General features: G+C 39.5%; 1 protein-coding gene and 1 pseudogene across 10 annotated transcripts in view; both read left to right on the top strand.

The window, feature by feature from the left end:
• MCM9 (minichromosome maintenance 9 homologous recombination repair factor) overlaps positions 1-14,462 on the top strand; it is a 123,976-nt gene that overhangs the window by 76,937 nt on the left and 32,577 nt on the right. For 6 of the 10 annotated variants that reach the window (XR_012033731.1, XM_072831832.1, XM_072831819.1 and 3 more), the window contains exons 9-12: positions 10,370-10,572; positions 11,169-11,372; positions 12,500-12,582; positions 13,028-13,173. Coding sequence is in view for 8 of the 10 variants with exons in the window: in XM_072831832.1 (XP_072687933.1) it covers positions 10,370-10,572; positions 11,169-11,372; positions 12,500-12,582; positions 13,028-13,173 (636 nt within the window). In the remaining 2 variants the exon portion in view is untranslated. Of the gene's footprint in view, positions 1-5,346; positions 5,543-10,369; positions 10,573-11,168; positions 11,476-12,499; positions 12,583-13,027; positions 13,174-14,204; positions 14,437-14,462 lie in introns of those variants that run through there. The other 4 variants (XM_072831829.1, XR_012033736.1, XM_072831810.1 and 1 more) reach the window with 4 other exon arrangements.
• On the top strand, positions 2,329-2,459 carry LOC140609090 (U4 spliceosomal RNA; annotated as a pseudogene).

Genomic DNA, 14,462 nt, shown 5'->3' with positions numbered 1-14,462 from the left:
CTGTCTCTCTTTCTCTCCTGTTTCAAGTGACTAACATCTGGTTTCTCTGTGAAGAATTTTTAAATCTGAATTATAATATCCTTTAAGGACATTAGTATGAACCATGGAATCAATAGCTGGCTGACCTCCACAGCTACAGAGGATTTCTTGGAGGTTTTATTTTTTAATGTGTCACTTTGCTTACACTGCTCAGGAGTTAGGATTCTAGGGCAAGGTATCATAGACTCTTCAGTAATAGATAATAACTTTTGCTATTTGCTGAGGATCATAGTAGGTGAAAATCTGATACCAAAATATATATTTTGTGCTACTAAATTATACTCATAAGGCCAGGTAAGAAATACAGTCTAAATTTTAAAAAAATTTTAAAAACAAGCATGATGGCCATTTATTGTTTTGTTCAGTAAACCTATTTTGAGCACTAAGCAACATCATGCTCTCTGCTAGCTCCTCACATCACAAGGATGAAAAGACAAAGCATTTGTTGTGAAGATACTCAGAACTTTATAGTGAGACAGACAAGTAGACATCTGTTGTACATGCGATTCTAACAGCCATAGAAGGGCCACAGCACCAGTCCCACCTAGCTGATCTTCAGTTTTCTACCTCATGCCAGGCCTACGCATTGGCCTCTCAGAGGCGGGACCTGGGAATCTGTATTATTAAAACCCACCTTAGTTTTCTTTGATGAGCCCCCAGGTTTGCTCTACACACCAGGCAACCTGTCTGCCTCTTCCTCTCGATCTTGTGAAGCTGCATCTCTGTTGGCATCCTCCTCGGAAGAGCCTCAGGTGAAGGTGGGGAGACAGGGAGAGGTGGGAGCAAGTCCTCCTACCCAGTCCCACTGAGAGGGCTCTGACTCCTAGGGGACTAGGAGACACTGGAGCAGGTTGAGAAGTATCCTTAGAGGCATCTCATGCCACCTGGATGTGAAGACGTAAGTTCAGATCATGTACTTTGAGAGTTTCTGTTCTTTCTGGATGCTCCATGTAAGCAGTATTCTGACTCCTGTTCTGGCTTATGACTTTGTTACCCTTTACTGAATCAATCTAGAGTAAAAGGCAATTTGTTAACTTAATCAGCCTATTATTAAAAAGCGAGAGTGTGTGTATATCTGGCATTTAAGATTACCAAATATGTATATAATGGATTGTGAGAATATCACTAACATATTTTTATTCTGTATAGTTTTGTAAGGCTTTTTACCCCATTTTTGGGGGTGCTAACAGGTTGGTTTTTTTTTTTTTTAATTGAGACCCTAGTGTAGAAATGTTGGATAATCTAGAAACATATATGACTTTTGCATTACAGGCTGTTGTTTGGCTTGTTTTGGCAAGGAGACTACTCAAATACTGGAGTAGTTTTTAGACAAATCTGGAGCTCATTAGATTTGTCTTGTATTATTTAGGGTAGGCTAACTGCTGTAGCAAATAGTGGCTTAACGCATTCTAAGTTGTGTCTTGCTCCTGTGTGTGTGGGAAAGGAGTTATTCTAGCCCATGAAATCATTTAGGGGCCCTGGCCCTTCCTAGAGCTCTTTAGCCTTTGGAACTGGTCCTGAAGACTGTTGGCATAATGTTCCCAAGTTGTTGCATAGACCAATAGTTTGTTCCTTTTCATGGCCCAGTAGTTTTCCATTATATGAATATACCAGGGGTTTTTGGGTTTTTTTATTTTTATTTTTTAACCACTTTGTTTATCCATTATCACTTAATGGAACTTTGGGGTGTTTCCACTTTTTGGCTATTATGGATAATGCTACTAAGAAGATTGACATAGAAGTTTTTATGTGGATATGTGTTTTCATTGCTTTGAGGTATATAATAGAGATTCCTGGGTAATATGGTAACTGTATTTAACTTTTTAAGGAACCATCAAACTGTTTTCCAATGCCACTATACCAGTTTACAGTACCTGGAGCAGCATAAGAAGGTTCTCATTTCTCAACATTCTTGCCAGCACTTATTGTCTTTGTGAATATAACACTCTTAGTGTGTCTAAAGTAGTATCTCACCTGTGGTCTTTTTTTTTTCTTTTTTTTTCTTTTTTTTTTTAAGATTTATTTATTTATTTATGATAGAAAAAGAGGGGCAGAGACACAGGAGGAGGGAGAAGCAGGCTCCATGCCGACGTGGGACTCGATCCTGGGTCTCCAGGACCGCACCCTGGGCCAAAGGCAGGCGCCAAACCGCTGAGCCACCCAGGGATCCCCCTCACCTGTGGTCTTGATTTGCATTTCCCTAATGACTAGTGATACTGGGCATCTTTTCATGTGCTTATTGGCCATTTGTATCTTTGTTAGAGAAATATCTATTCAAGTCCTTTGCCCAGCTTTGCGCAGTGGCAGTATCATAGCCAATGAGGTTTATCCGAGATGCGAGTATTGCTAATTCAAATCCTTTGCCCATTTTTCAACTGGGTTGTCTTTTTCTTGTTCAGTTCTAAGAGTTATATGTATATTCTATATGTAAGTCCTTTCATAGATATATGATATGCAAATAATTTCGTTCTGTGGGTTTTTTCACTTCTTTGATGGTGTTCTTTGAAGCACAAAGTTTTCAATTTTGATGAAATCAATTTTATTGGTTTTGTCTTTTTTCGCTTGTGCTTTTGGTGTCTTATCTGCCACAGGTTGTTTTACAACTTGATAGCAACAAAGACTTTCTTTAGAGTGAGATTGTGGTTTCTTCAGCAGCACTGATCCCCTGGAAACTTAGGCCTTTCTCATCTCTTTGCTTCCCATCAATTGTATGTGTCAGTATCCAGAGTTCTTTTCTTCACATTTCTCAAGCCTGGTTTGTTAGGTTTTTGTTTTCTTTTCTTCTTTGTCTTAATCTTAGTTTGGGCTGCTGTAACAAAATAACATTGGCTGGGTGGCTTCAACAGCAGACATTTATTTTTCACAGCTCTGGAAGCTGGAAGTACAAGATCAAAGTGCTGGCAGGTTTGGTTCCTAGGGAGGAACTTCCTCCTGGCTTGTAAACAGCTGCCTTCTCGCAGTGCTCACATGGTCTTTCCTTGCTTTGTGTGTATGTGTGTGAGCTTGTGTGTGCATGTATGTATCTTTGTGTGGAGAGAGAGAGAAAGAAGGAGAGAGCCCTGGTCTCTCCTCTTCTTACCACAAGAACATTAATCCCGTTATGGGGGCACTACCCTCATGACCTCATCTATACATATCACCTCCCTAAGGCCCCAACTCAATATCATATTGGGGGTTAAGGCTTCAACATGTGGATTTGGGAGAATCACAAACATTCAGGCTACTATAGCCTCCATTTTTTTTATTGTGGTAAAAAAAGAATCATAACGTGACGTTCACCATCCTAATTATTTCTCAGTGTACAGTTCAGTGTTGTTAAGTGTATTCATATTCACATTGTCATACCACTAATCTTCAAAACTATTTTCATCTAAAAAACTGAAACTATACCCATTAAACCACAATTCCCTATTTTCCCCTCTTCCAGTCCCTGGAAATCACCATTTCACTTTCTGTCCCTATGAATTTGACTACTCTAGAAATCCCATGTAAGTGTAATCATTCTGTATTTTTCTTCTGTGACTGACTTATTTCACTTAGTATAATACCCTTAAGGTTCATCCCTGTTGTGTAGTTAATAGTAGAAATTCCTTTCTTTTTAGGGCTGAATAATATTTCATTGTGTGCATGTATGTGTGTGTATATCACATTTTGTTTATGTATTCGTCCATCCGTGGACACTTGTGTTGCTTGGCCATTGTGAATAGTATCCCGTGAAAATGGGTGTGGCCTCCATTCCTCTTTTATTCAACCTAATTGCGGCTGCCTTAAGGCCATCTAAACTGAAGCCTTCACCTTTAACCTGGGTCATTTTATACAACTGAGAAGATTTATTAGGACTCTGTTTGTTGATCAAAGCCTTTTCAGCCCTTGTTCTTAATCTCTAGGGTCTAGAAGCTGTTTCTTTATAGCCTTTCAAAACTTCAAATTTCTGAGCTTTCTGTTCTCTTTCATTACTCCTTGGGAACTGGTCAGTTCTTTCTTATGCTCGTCTCTTTCCTGCAATATTTTGCTTAAGGCAGTTTTTCTAGCTCCTGTCATGGTCTGATGTAGGTTGAGGGTGGGGTGCTCTCCTCCACACAATCATCCAGGGCCCAGGCTTCCTCCCTCAGGTGGCTCTCTGACTCCATGGCTTTATCCTGGTCGATACTGGCAAAGACCAGGAAGAGGAGGAGGGTTGCACAGGAAGGCTTTTAGGGACCCACCTGGAAGTGGCATGTGTTCTTCCACCCCCATTCCACTGGCAGCACTTACCTACTGCAGTTCTACTCAACCATAAAGGAGGAAGGGAAACATGGCCCAGCTCTGCTCCTAGGGAGAAAGGGAAACAAGGCCTGGTGAACACACAACGGCCACTATCTCACGCAAGAACTGAATTTAGGGGTACCAGCATATCAATGGTGATTAAAACCATGAGTGGGGATGGGGATCACCCTGTAAAGGATGTAATGAGAGTACTGGGAGAGCATTGCAAAAACAAGAGCACATTCCAGGGAGCCTGTAATACTAAAAATAATTTATGTAACCTAACTTTTACAACGTTTATAAAAGTTATTACTATGCTTTTAGGAAAGTGAAAATGTGTGGACTAAAGGGATGCCAGGTGGCTCAGCGGTTAAGTGTCTGCCTTTGGCCCAGGCCAGGCCGTGATCCTGGGTCCTGGGATCAAGTCCCACACTGGGCTCCCTGCATAGAGCCTGCTTCTCCCTCTGCCTGTGTCTCTGCCTCTCTCTTTCTCTCTCTGTGTCTCTCATGAATAAGTAAATAAATATTTAAAAATTTTTGTGGACTACAAATAGAAAAATTATCATATGATTTTGCTCATGTATGGAATTTAAGAAACAAAATGGAGGACCATAAGGGAAGGGAGGGAAAAATAAAATAAGATGAAATCAGAGAGGGAGACAAACCATTAAGAGACTCTTAACTTTAGGAAACAGACTGAGAATCAATAGAGGGGAGTGGGGAGGGGAATGGGGTAACTGGTTGATGGACATTAAGGAGGGCATGTGATGGAATGAGCAGTGGGTATTATATGCCACTGATGAATCACTAAACTCTGCCTTTGAAACTGATAATATACTATATGTTAATTAATTGAAATTTTTAAAAAGTAGCTTTTTAGAAACCGGGATGTTTTCATTCCTTGATATTCATGTAGAAAACAATATATATTAGCGTGATTATTTTATGAATGTTGAAATATGTAAGTATAGAATGGCATTGAATTTTAGAAACACTGAACTAAGTAATTTTTCATTTATCATGTATTTAGTGAATGTTTAATGAGCATTTATTATGTGACAGGCATGTGAGGATAACAATAAGTCATAGTCCCTCAAGGAGGATCGAATCAAGTTGGAAAAAGATAAGGCAAGTCAGTAAACACCTAAACCATCAGGCAGGTTCTCTAAGACTACAGGAACTGTTTAAGATGTTAAACCATCGGGGTGACAGTCTACAGGTAATAAAAGAGTACTCGAGCTAAGCAGATCTGGGTTTGAATGGCAGCTCTGCTGCTCTCACTGGTGGGGGAGTTAACTTCTACTTTTTTAACTTCTACTTTTATTTCTAAGTTGGCGATATGTTATCTACCTTGTGAATTGTGATTGTGAATATTAGGAATAGTATGTATACATACAGCCTAGCACAATGCTTGATGTTACAGATATGGTAGTTCCCTTTATTATTGTTATCAAAGAAGGTGGAGGTCATCCTGGATTGGAAAAATCACCATTACCTTACACAAATTCATGAGTTCATTCATTCAGTAGTTATTTAGTAAGCCACCACTATGCACAAAGAAAGTACCTGGGATTAGACTGTGTTTGCATATCTGTTCTTATGCAGTAGTGTTTGTATCACAGGCATTTATACTACCTTCCCCTCTTTCAGATGACCATGCCTCTATTTTTCATTGCTCACATTTCCACTAACTGCCAATGAGGCAGCCTTTTTTCTTCACATGTCAATTGTCCTTGGCCCCCTTCCTTACACTAACTCATTTCATTTTGTCCCAATTTGGAATAATTTCACTACCTTCTTTCTGTGTTTGCCAGTTCATTTTCCTTCTCACATCATCATATATAGCTGTAAGATTGTATACCTCATAGATACTCAGGAGTCTCCTTAGAAGGTCTCTTTGCTGATGCTAATGCTGACACGGATGCCATCATCCTGCTGCTTGGCAGGCGCTGTATAGGACCTCCCTGTCCTCCAGCAGCTCTCTTGTAAACTAACTGAGGGCAGGGACCACTACACCTTCTTGAATTCTCAGTCTGGTCCTTTGCACACAGGAAATGGTTTATAAATATTTGTCAGTCAGAGAGAAGAACAGTCAATTTCACCTCACATTGAAAATAATTTTTTTAAGTATCACTTTATATGCAGTTGTATTTTGTTTCATTGCCAGTGTTCCAGCAGTATTCCTTTTCTATGATAAATGCAAACAGCCTCACTTCAGTAGGGATTAAATGTGCTTTGTGGGATTAGTTAGGAACAATTTACTACATTCTTTTTGGCAAACTGGATTCCAGGTTCCAAACAACTGCCTTTACAAACCCATTCTGGCACATAAATTATAAGATGTAGACCGTCTGTTCAGCATTTTTCCCTTTCAGTAATTTTTTAAAAGGGGATTTGGTTTTAAAGGGGGATTTAGTGCCTTGTTTGTCGTTCTCTTCTTTGATAAGTGTCTTTACCACAAATAAAGATTCTCAAACTTTTTCCGTCTTACAGCATGGTCTGATCGCTAGAGCCAACTGGAAATAGATCAGACATTAACGAATGTAGCACATGTTTGCTGATGTCACCAGGCTGTGACTGCTGAGAGGCAGACATGCCACTATAACTAAAAATGGCTATTGAATGAAGAATATACAAATTTATATAGAGAAAAGAACCTACATTTGTTGTTGTTAATGAATATGCCATGTTATTTTGAGGACTTGCCCGTCATTAATAAGTTTAAAAACAGTATCTATGTGATGGCATATCCATACCTGCGGCACCCCTGCTCTGTTGCAAGCCTCTCCTCATGTCCACAGTTCCCCATCTTACCTGCCCAGACCTCCTTAGTCTGTCCTTCCCTGTTGCTCCTCAAGAACATGATGCTTTTCGTACATCTGATGGTTATCCAATGTCTTCTTTGGAAAAAGAACTATTCAAATCCTCTGCCCAGTTTTTTAATTGGATTGTTTGGTTCTTTGGTGGTGAGTTGTCTAAGTTCTTTGTATATTTTGGATATTAATCCCTTATGGATTTATCCCTTACAAACATTTTCTCCTGTTCAGTAAGTTGTCTTTTGTTTTCTTGATGGCTTCCTTTGTTGTGAAGAAGTTTTTTATTTTGATGTATTCCCAATAGTTTACTTTTGCTTTCATTTCCCTTGTCTTGGGAGACATAACTAGAAAAATGTTGCTATTTGGGGCACCTAGGTGGCTCAGTCAGTTGAGCGTCTGACTCTTGGTTTCAGCTCAGGTCATGATCTCAGGGTTCTGAGATCGAGCCCCCCACTTCAGTTGCTCAGCACAGAATCTGATCGTCCTTCTTCCTTACCCTCTGCCTGTGCCCCTTGCTGACGCAAGCATGTGCTCTCTCACTCTCCCTCTGTCAAATAAAATAAATAAATTTTTTTTTAAAAAAGAAAGAAAAATGTTGCTATGACTGATGTCAAAGAAATTACTGCCCGTGTTCTCTTCTAGGATTTTATGGTGACAGGTCTCATGTTTAGGTCTTTAATCCATTTTATTTTTGTGCGTGGTTTTAGAAAGTATTCTAGTTTCACTCTTCTACATGTAGCTGTCCAGTTTTTGCAGCATCATTTATTGAAAAAAAAAAAAAACAACAACTATCTTGTCTTCATTGTGTATTCCTGCCTTCTTTGTCATAGATGAATTGACCATGTAATCATGAATTTATTTCTGGAGTTTCTATTTTGTTCCATTGATCTTTGTGTCTATTTTTGTGTCAGTGCTATATAGTTTCGATTACTACAGCTTTGGTAGTATATACCTTGAAATCTAGAATTGTGATACCTCCATTTTTGTTCCTTCTTTCTCAGGCTTGTTTTGACTATTTGGGGTCTTCTGTGATTCTTTGTTATTATTTGTTCTAGTTCTCTGAAAAATAATGTTGACATTTTGATAGAGATTGGATTGAATTTATAGATTGCTTTGGGTAATGTAGACATTTTAGTAGTGTTTGATCATGAGCATGGAAAATCTTCCCATTTGTGTCATCTTCAATTTCTTTTATCAGTGTTTTATAGTTTTCAGAGTATAGGTCTTTTACCTCTTTGGTAAAGTTTATCTCCAGGTATTTTACTCTTTTTGATGCAGCTGTAAATGGTGTTGTTTTTTGAATTTCTCTTGCTGCAATTTCGTTTTTTAGTGTATAAAAAAGCTACAGATTTCATGGTACTAATTTTGTATCCTACCACTTCACTTATTTGTTTATTCTAGTACTTTGGGTAGATGCGTTAGGATTTTCTGGACCTGAATAGACATTTTTCCAAAGAAGACATACAGATGGCCAACAGACACATAAAAAGATGCTCAGCAGCGATGATCAGGGAAATGCAAATCAAAACTATATCAAGATATCACCTGTTAGAGTGGCCAGAATAAAAAAAAGAAACAACAAATGTTGGTGAGGATGTAGAAAAAAAGGAACCCTCATACACTGTTGGTGGGAATGCAAATTGGTATAGCTATTGTGGAAAACAGTATAGAGTTTTCTCAAAAAATTAAAAATAGAAATACCATATGGTCTAGTAATTCAAAAACACTATTTCAAAAAGATATATGCACACTTATGTTTATTGAAGCATTACTTATAAATAATAGCCAAGATAGGGAAGCAGCCTGTGTCCATCAATAGATAAATGGATAAGGAAAATGTGATCTGTATATACACATACACAGGAATATTACACAGCCATAAAAAGGATGAGATCATGCCATTTGAGACAACATGGATGAACCTAGAGTATTATGCTAAGTAAAACAAGTCTGAGAAAGGCAAATACCATATGATTTCACTCATAAATGAAATCTAAAAAAATTTAAAGCAGAATTATTTTTAAAGATTTTATTTATTTATTCATGAGAGACAGAGAGAGAGAGAGGCAGAGATACAGGCAGAGGGGGAAGCAGGCTCCACACAGGGAGCCTGATGCAGGACTCGATCCCGGGTCTCCAGGATCAGGCCCTGGGCTGAAGGTGGCGCTAAACCGCTGAGCCATCCGGGCTGCCCTAAAGCAGAATTATAACTATAAATACAAAGAACAAGCTGATGGTTGCCAAAGGGGAGAGAGATGGGAGTTTGTGAAAAACAGGTGAAAGGGAGAGGGAATGAGTTCAATTTGGAAATGAGTAGGTCACAGGAATAAAAAGCAGAGAGCATAAGGAATACAGTCAATGATATTGTAGTAGAGATGTAATGGAACAGGTAATAGGTACACTTATGGTGAACATGGAATAATGTATCAACTTGTCAAATCACTTAAATTATGCACTTGAAACTAATGTAACATTGTGTGTCAACTATACCCAAACGAACGTGATGCCAATCAATCCTTATTTTTCCTGATTTCCTTTTGCCCTCTCCTTTCCCCTCTTTCTCTCCCTCTGTCTCTTTCTTGCTCTCGTTCTCTCTCTCTCGTTCTGACTCTTGTTTCTTTAACTTTAGAAAAATCAAGAGAAGTGACCACACAGGAAGTTTTTACTTCAACTACTCACTGTTCTCCAAAGTCACCCTTACCCTTACCCCTCACCTGCAGTCTCACAAATACATGTGTGTGGATGTATGTGTGTATATTTGTATGTAGATAGATAGATAGACACCTTCATTTAAAGAAGTCCAGATGTTATGAAGGAGTTCAAAAGCTACTTGATCATGTTTCTTTAATTATCTCTTCCATCCACATAAATGAATACACATCATCTTTACTTCCCCTGGGAACTTTATCCTTCTAGAATTTACCATAGTCGTCTTTCTCTTACCATTATAGCTCATAGATTACAAGCTCTTTCAGAGCAGTATCCATGTTAATTTTGTATACCTCTTAGCACCCAGTAGAGGGATCTGCTCATTGTAGGGGCATTAGAAATGTTTATTCAGTAGTAACTTCCATTCTGGATAGGCTTCTATAAACGTACTGCCTTCAAACTTAGTTTGTGATATGTCCTTGTATCATTCCACATGCTCTTTCACACAAGTCTCTCTCAATTTTTAAGCTACAGGAGCAGCCCCTTTTCATTAACAAGTTTAATTTTGTTTTTTTATTTTAATCTCAACAGTCAGTGAATTGTACCTTCTCTTTTAATAGCCTTGTGTGTAAGCTGAACACAAGGACCACCATCCTGGCAGCAACTAACCCCAAAGGCCAGTATGATCCACACGAGTCTGTGTCTGTGAACATCGCCCTTGGCAGCCCACTCTTAAGTCGATTTGACCTGATCCTGGTTTTGCTTGATACCAAGAATGAAGACTGGGATCGTATAATTTCTTCCTTTATCTTAGAAAACAAAGGTACGTGGAGATAAATCATTCAAGGTAACAAAGAAAAAGTAGACATAACCAAATGAAATTCTCTTTGAAGAAAATTAGGTAAATACCCAAGGTACTGTATCTAATGGTCAATAGACGCTTGCACAGAAGGCAGTAAGGGAAGCCATTTAGTGCACCCAAAATAATGAGCAGAAGGAAAAGGGCCTACTGATGATATTATAGTTGGTAAGAATGTTCTTTGTGATGAAAGGGGGCAACGTCATGATACATAATTGCCACTCACCTCTTGTACACAAAGAAAACTGGACTGAATTATGAAACAAACCCCTAAATGTAAACTTTAAATTAGATTTATTCAAATACTATGTATTTACTAGGACAGATGAGAGTTATTATCAGTAATTTTAGCCCCTTTAGGAAGTTTACCTTTATTAAACTTCAATCCTAAAGCTACTTATTCTTGAACTATATGCTATGCAGAGTCAGATCTAAGTTTCAGTGGCCATAAACCTGGAGGTTATCTTTTTAAAAATGAGTGTAAGAACTTTATCAGAACCCTTCAAGTAAGGTGTTTGCCTGTTCTTAGAAATTACTGACCTAACACCTGATATGTACAGGTTATCCAAGCAAATCAGAGAAGCTCTGGAGCATGGAAAAGATGAAAACCTACTTTTGCCTAATTAGGAATCTACAGCCCACACTGTCTGATGTGGGTAATCAGGTCCTTCTCCGGTACTACCAGATGCAGAGGCAGAGTGATTCCCGGAATGCTGCCCGGACCACCATCCGCCTGTTGGAAAGCTTGATCCGATTAGCAGAAGGTTTATTTCATTCAACAAATAATACTTCTTTTGGGTGTGCAATATGTACAAGGCATGGAGTTTGGCACCATGAATTCAAAGATGAATAAGAAGAATCTCTAAGGTGCTCATGGTTACTTAAAAAGTGAAGGTTTTGAGCTATGGAACAAACCTCCATCCTTCTGGGGACAGATTATGGGTATTGAGTAGAATGTAGTATCATTAAGAAAGAGGAATCTTAGTGAAATCCTTCATTTAGAAAGCCTTACTTACTAATGTTTCTTTCTCGATGGCCGTCTGTTAGCATTTTGGATGGAACACTTTCTTGATTAGCGTTGTTTCCCATAGAGCATCTCTGTTTTTTCCTAATTGCCATTCACAGCCCACCACTACTGTAGCAAAGCCCAGCCCAAGGCATGAGCCTTACATACATACATACAACTAATGCACATCTCAAGACTTTTCCCCTAATACTGGGTTTTATATTTAGCCCTTGTTAAAATAATTCTAAAAAAACCCACATTCCACGTGGACTGAATGCATCACGACAGAATATATGCTTAATAAAAAGGTCTGTAAGACAAATGCATTGTACTTTGTTAGGGATTCATAGCCGATAATAAGACAAGAACTACTGCAAAGACAAGTAGTTGAATATTAGAAATATGCTTCTATAACCCCTTTGTTTTTGGAGCCCAGAGTACTTTTTCATATAAATGCCCAAAATTGCCACGGGCTGTGCAAGATTAGGCCCATTACTAGGGAAACCACTTTAAAGCTAGTTGAAACTAGACTTTTGTATTTGTTTTATTTTATTTTTTTTTTTAAATTTTTTATTTATTTATGACAGTCACACACAGAGAGAGAGAGAGGCAGAGACACAGGCAGAGGGAGAGGGAGAAGCAGGCTCCATGCACCTGGAGCCTGACGTGGGATTCAATCCCGGGTCTCCAGGATCGCGCCCTGGGCCAAAGGCAGGCGCCAAACCGCTGCGCCACCCAGGGATCCCATTGTATTTGTTTTAATAAAATGAATTCGTTATTAGTAGCTCATTCATTAAATATAATTTTTTGGGGGGATCAGATAAAGTGTTACATAATCATCTCAAATACTCATTAAAAATTTTTCTGTCTTCGTAATTTTCTTAGCTCATGCTCGCCTGATGTTTCGTGACACTGTGACTCTGGAAGACGCAATTACAGCAGTGTCAGTAATGGAATCCTCAATGCAGGTAAGGGTATTTTGCACCTAATATTTGAACCCTAATTATACGCCTGTAAGAAAAAAGATAATTTATATATCAGAAGTCATAAAAATGATTATATTTTGGATATCCAAAGGAGACTATTTAAAAGGGGAAAAAATGATCATGGAAACATCCTTTGTATCAGTAGCATTGCTTTTGCCCACTGGTGTACAGTAGGTGGTTTCACTCTTTTCCCTCTGCATATCCAAGGGATGCTCATGGTCCCACTAGTGACAATGTGCTTCCTGGCGCAGTGCTCATGACCAGGAATTGAGAACTGCTGAAATTTGAAACAGGCCCCAGGTGATTGTAATATCCAAGATGGCAGTGGAGAGGGCTCATCTGGGAGCAGTGGTCTCTAGTGTGTGCTTCCTCCATGCAGGCTGACCTGTGTCTCTCCCTGGTACTTTCTATTTTCTCACCCCTTCAGGGAGGTGCACTGCTGGGAGGTGTGAATGCACTCCACACTTCCTTTCCTGAAAACCCTCTGGAACAGTACCAGAGGCAGTGCGAACTTATTCTGGAAAAGCTGGAGCTGCACAACCTTTTGAGTGAAGAGCTAAGAAGACTCGAAAGGTGAGAAAAGAGATCCAAGAAAGGCTTATAATGAAAAATCCTTCTTTTGACATTTAGTGAAATGAAAGAAGTGGAAATTAAGTGAAAAACCTGTGTGTACTATCTGTAGGGGATAGGCTCAGTTATCTATTGCTATATAATCAACTACCCAAGAGCTCGGTGGTTCAAAAAACACCACCACCACCATTTTAGTGCTCACTTTTCTGACAGACAGAAATTCAGGAGGGTTCAGTGGAAATGCTTATCTGCACTCCACATAGTGTTGTCTGGGATCACTCTTGTGTTCAACTGGGAGTCCAGGTAGAACTGGAACATCCTGAATAGCTTCATTCACATAGATGGTGCCTTCGCTGGGATGGCTTAAATGGCTCGGGGCTGGCTGGGCTTCCTCTAATAATGGGGAATAGCTTACGGCTCAAGCAGAACAAAAATGGAAGCTGCCAGGCCTCTTATGAGCTGGGCCAGAACTGGTACTACATCATTTCTGCCACATTTTATAGTTCAGAGCAAGTCACAAGGTCAGGCCCCATGCAAGATGGGGGGGAGTAGACACCACCTCTTGATGAGAGGAGTGACAGAGACACACAGGAATAGAGGAATTGATGGCTACCATCTTTGGCGACCACCTTCCATAGCTACGTTTCCTTGGCTTGCTGCTTGGTGAGCCTCATAGAGAACACTGGCTGGTCCTGTGGTCTGTATAGCCAGCTATAAATTAATTTACCGAATTTATACCACTAGTTCCCAGTTATATAAGAAGCACCAAGGTTGGCTACTCCCAGTTTACCCCCCGAGACAAACAGTTTCCATGGAATCAAGAAATTTCAGTAAATGGGCTTCATTCTGTTTACTGCCACTACTTCTTCCTCTTCTCTCTTTGGCTCAATATAAGTAGAGCATTGCTAGTCAGAGAGGTGGCTGGGAATGCTGTTGAGGAGGAGGAAGTTGGACTCCAGGAAAGTGATCTACCCCAAGCCAGACCCAGACACAAAATATTTTCATAATTTGGCTTTATCATTTTTCCTTGCCAGGAGAGGACATGTGCAAGGGATTTTACATAAAGAATCTTAGAGTTTATCAGGATGCCTGGGTGGCTCAGTGGTGGAGCATCTGTCTGCCTTAGGCCCAGGGTGTGATCCTGGAGTCCCGGGATCGAGTCCCACATCGGGCTCCCTGCATGGAGCCTGCTTCTCCTTCTGCCCGTGTCTCTCTTTCTCTCTGCGTCTCTCATGAATAAATAAATAAAATGTTTTAAAAACAGAATCTTAGAGTTTATTAATATTTTAATT

This window comes from Canis lupus, chromosome 1 (genome assembly GCF_048164855.1).
Source record: "Canis lupus baileyi chromosome 1, mCanLup2.hap1, whole genome shotgun sequence".
Taxonomy (NCBI): domain Eukaryota; kingdom Metazoa; phylum Chordata; class Mammalia; order Carnivora; family Canidae; genus Canis; species Canis lupus.
This window is presented reverse-complemented; position numbering and strand designations above follow the sequence as displayed.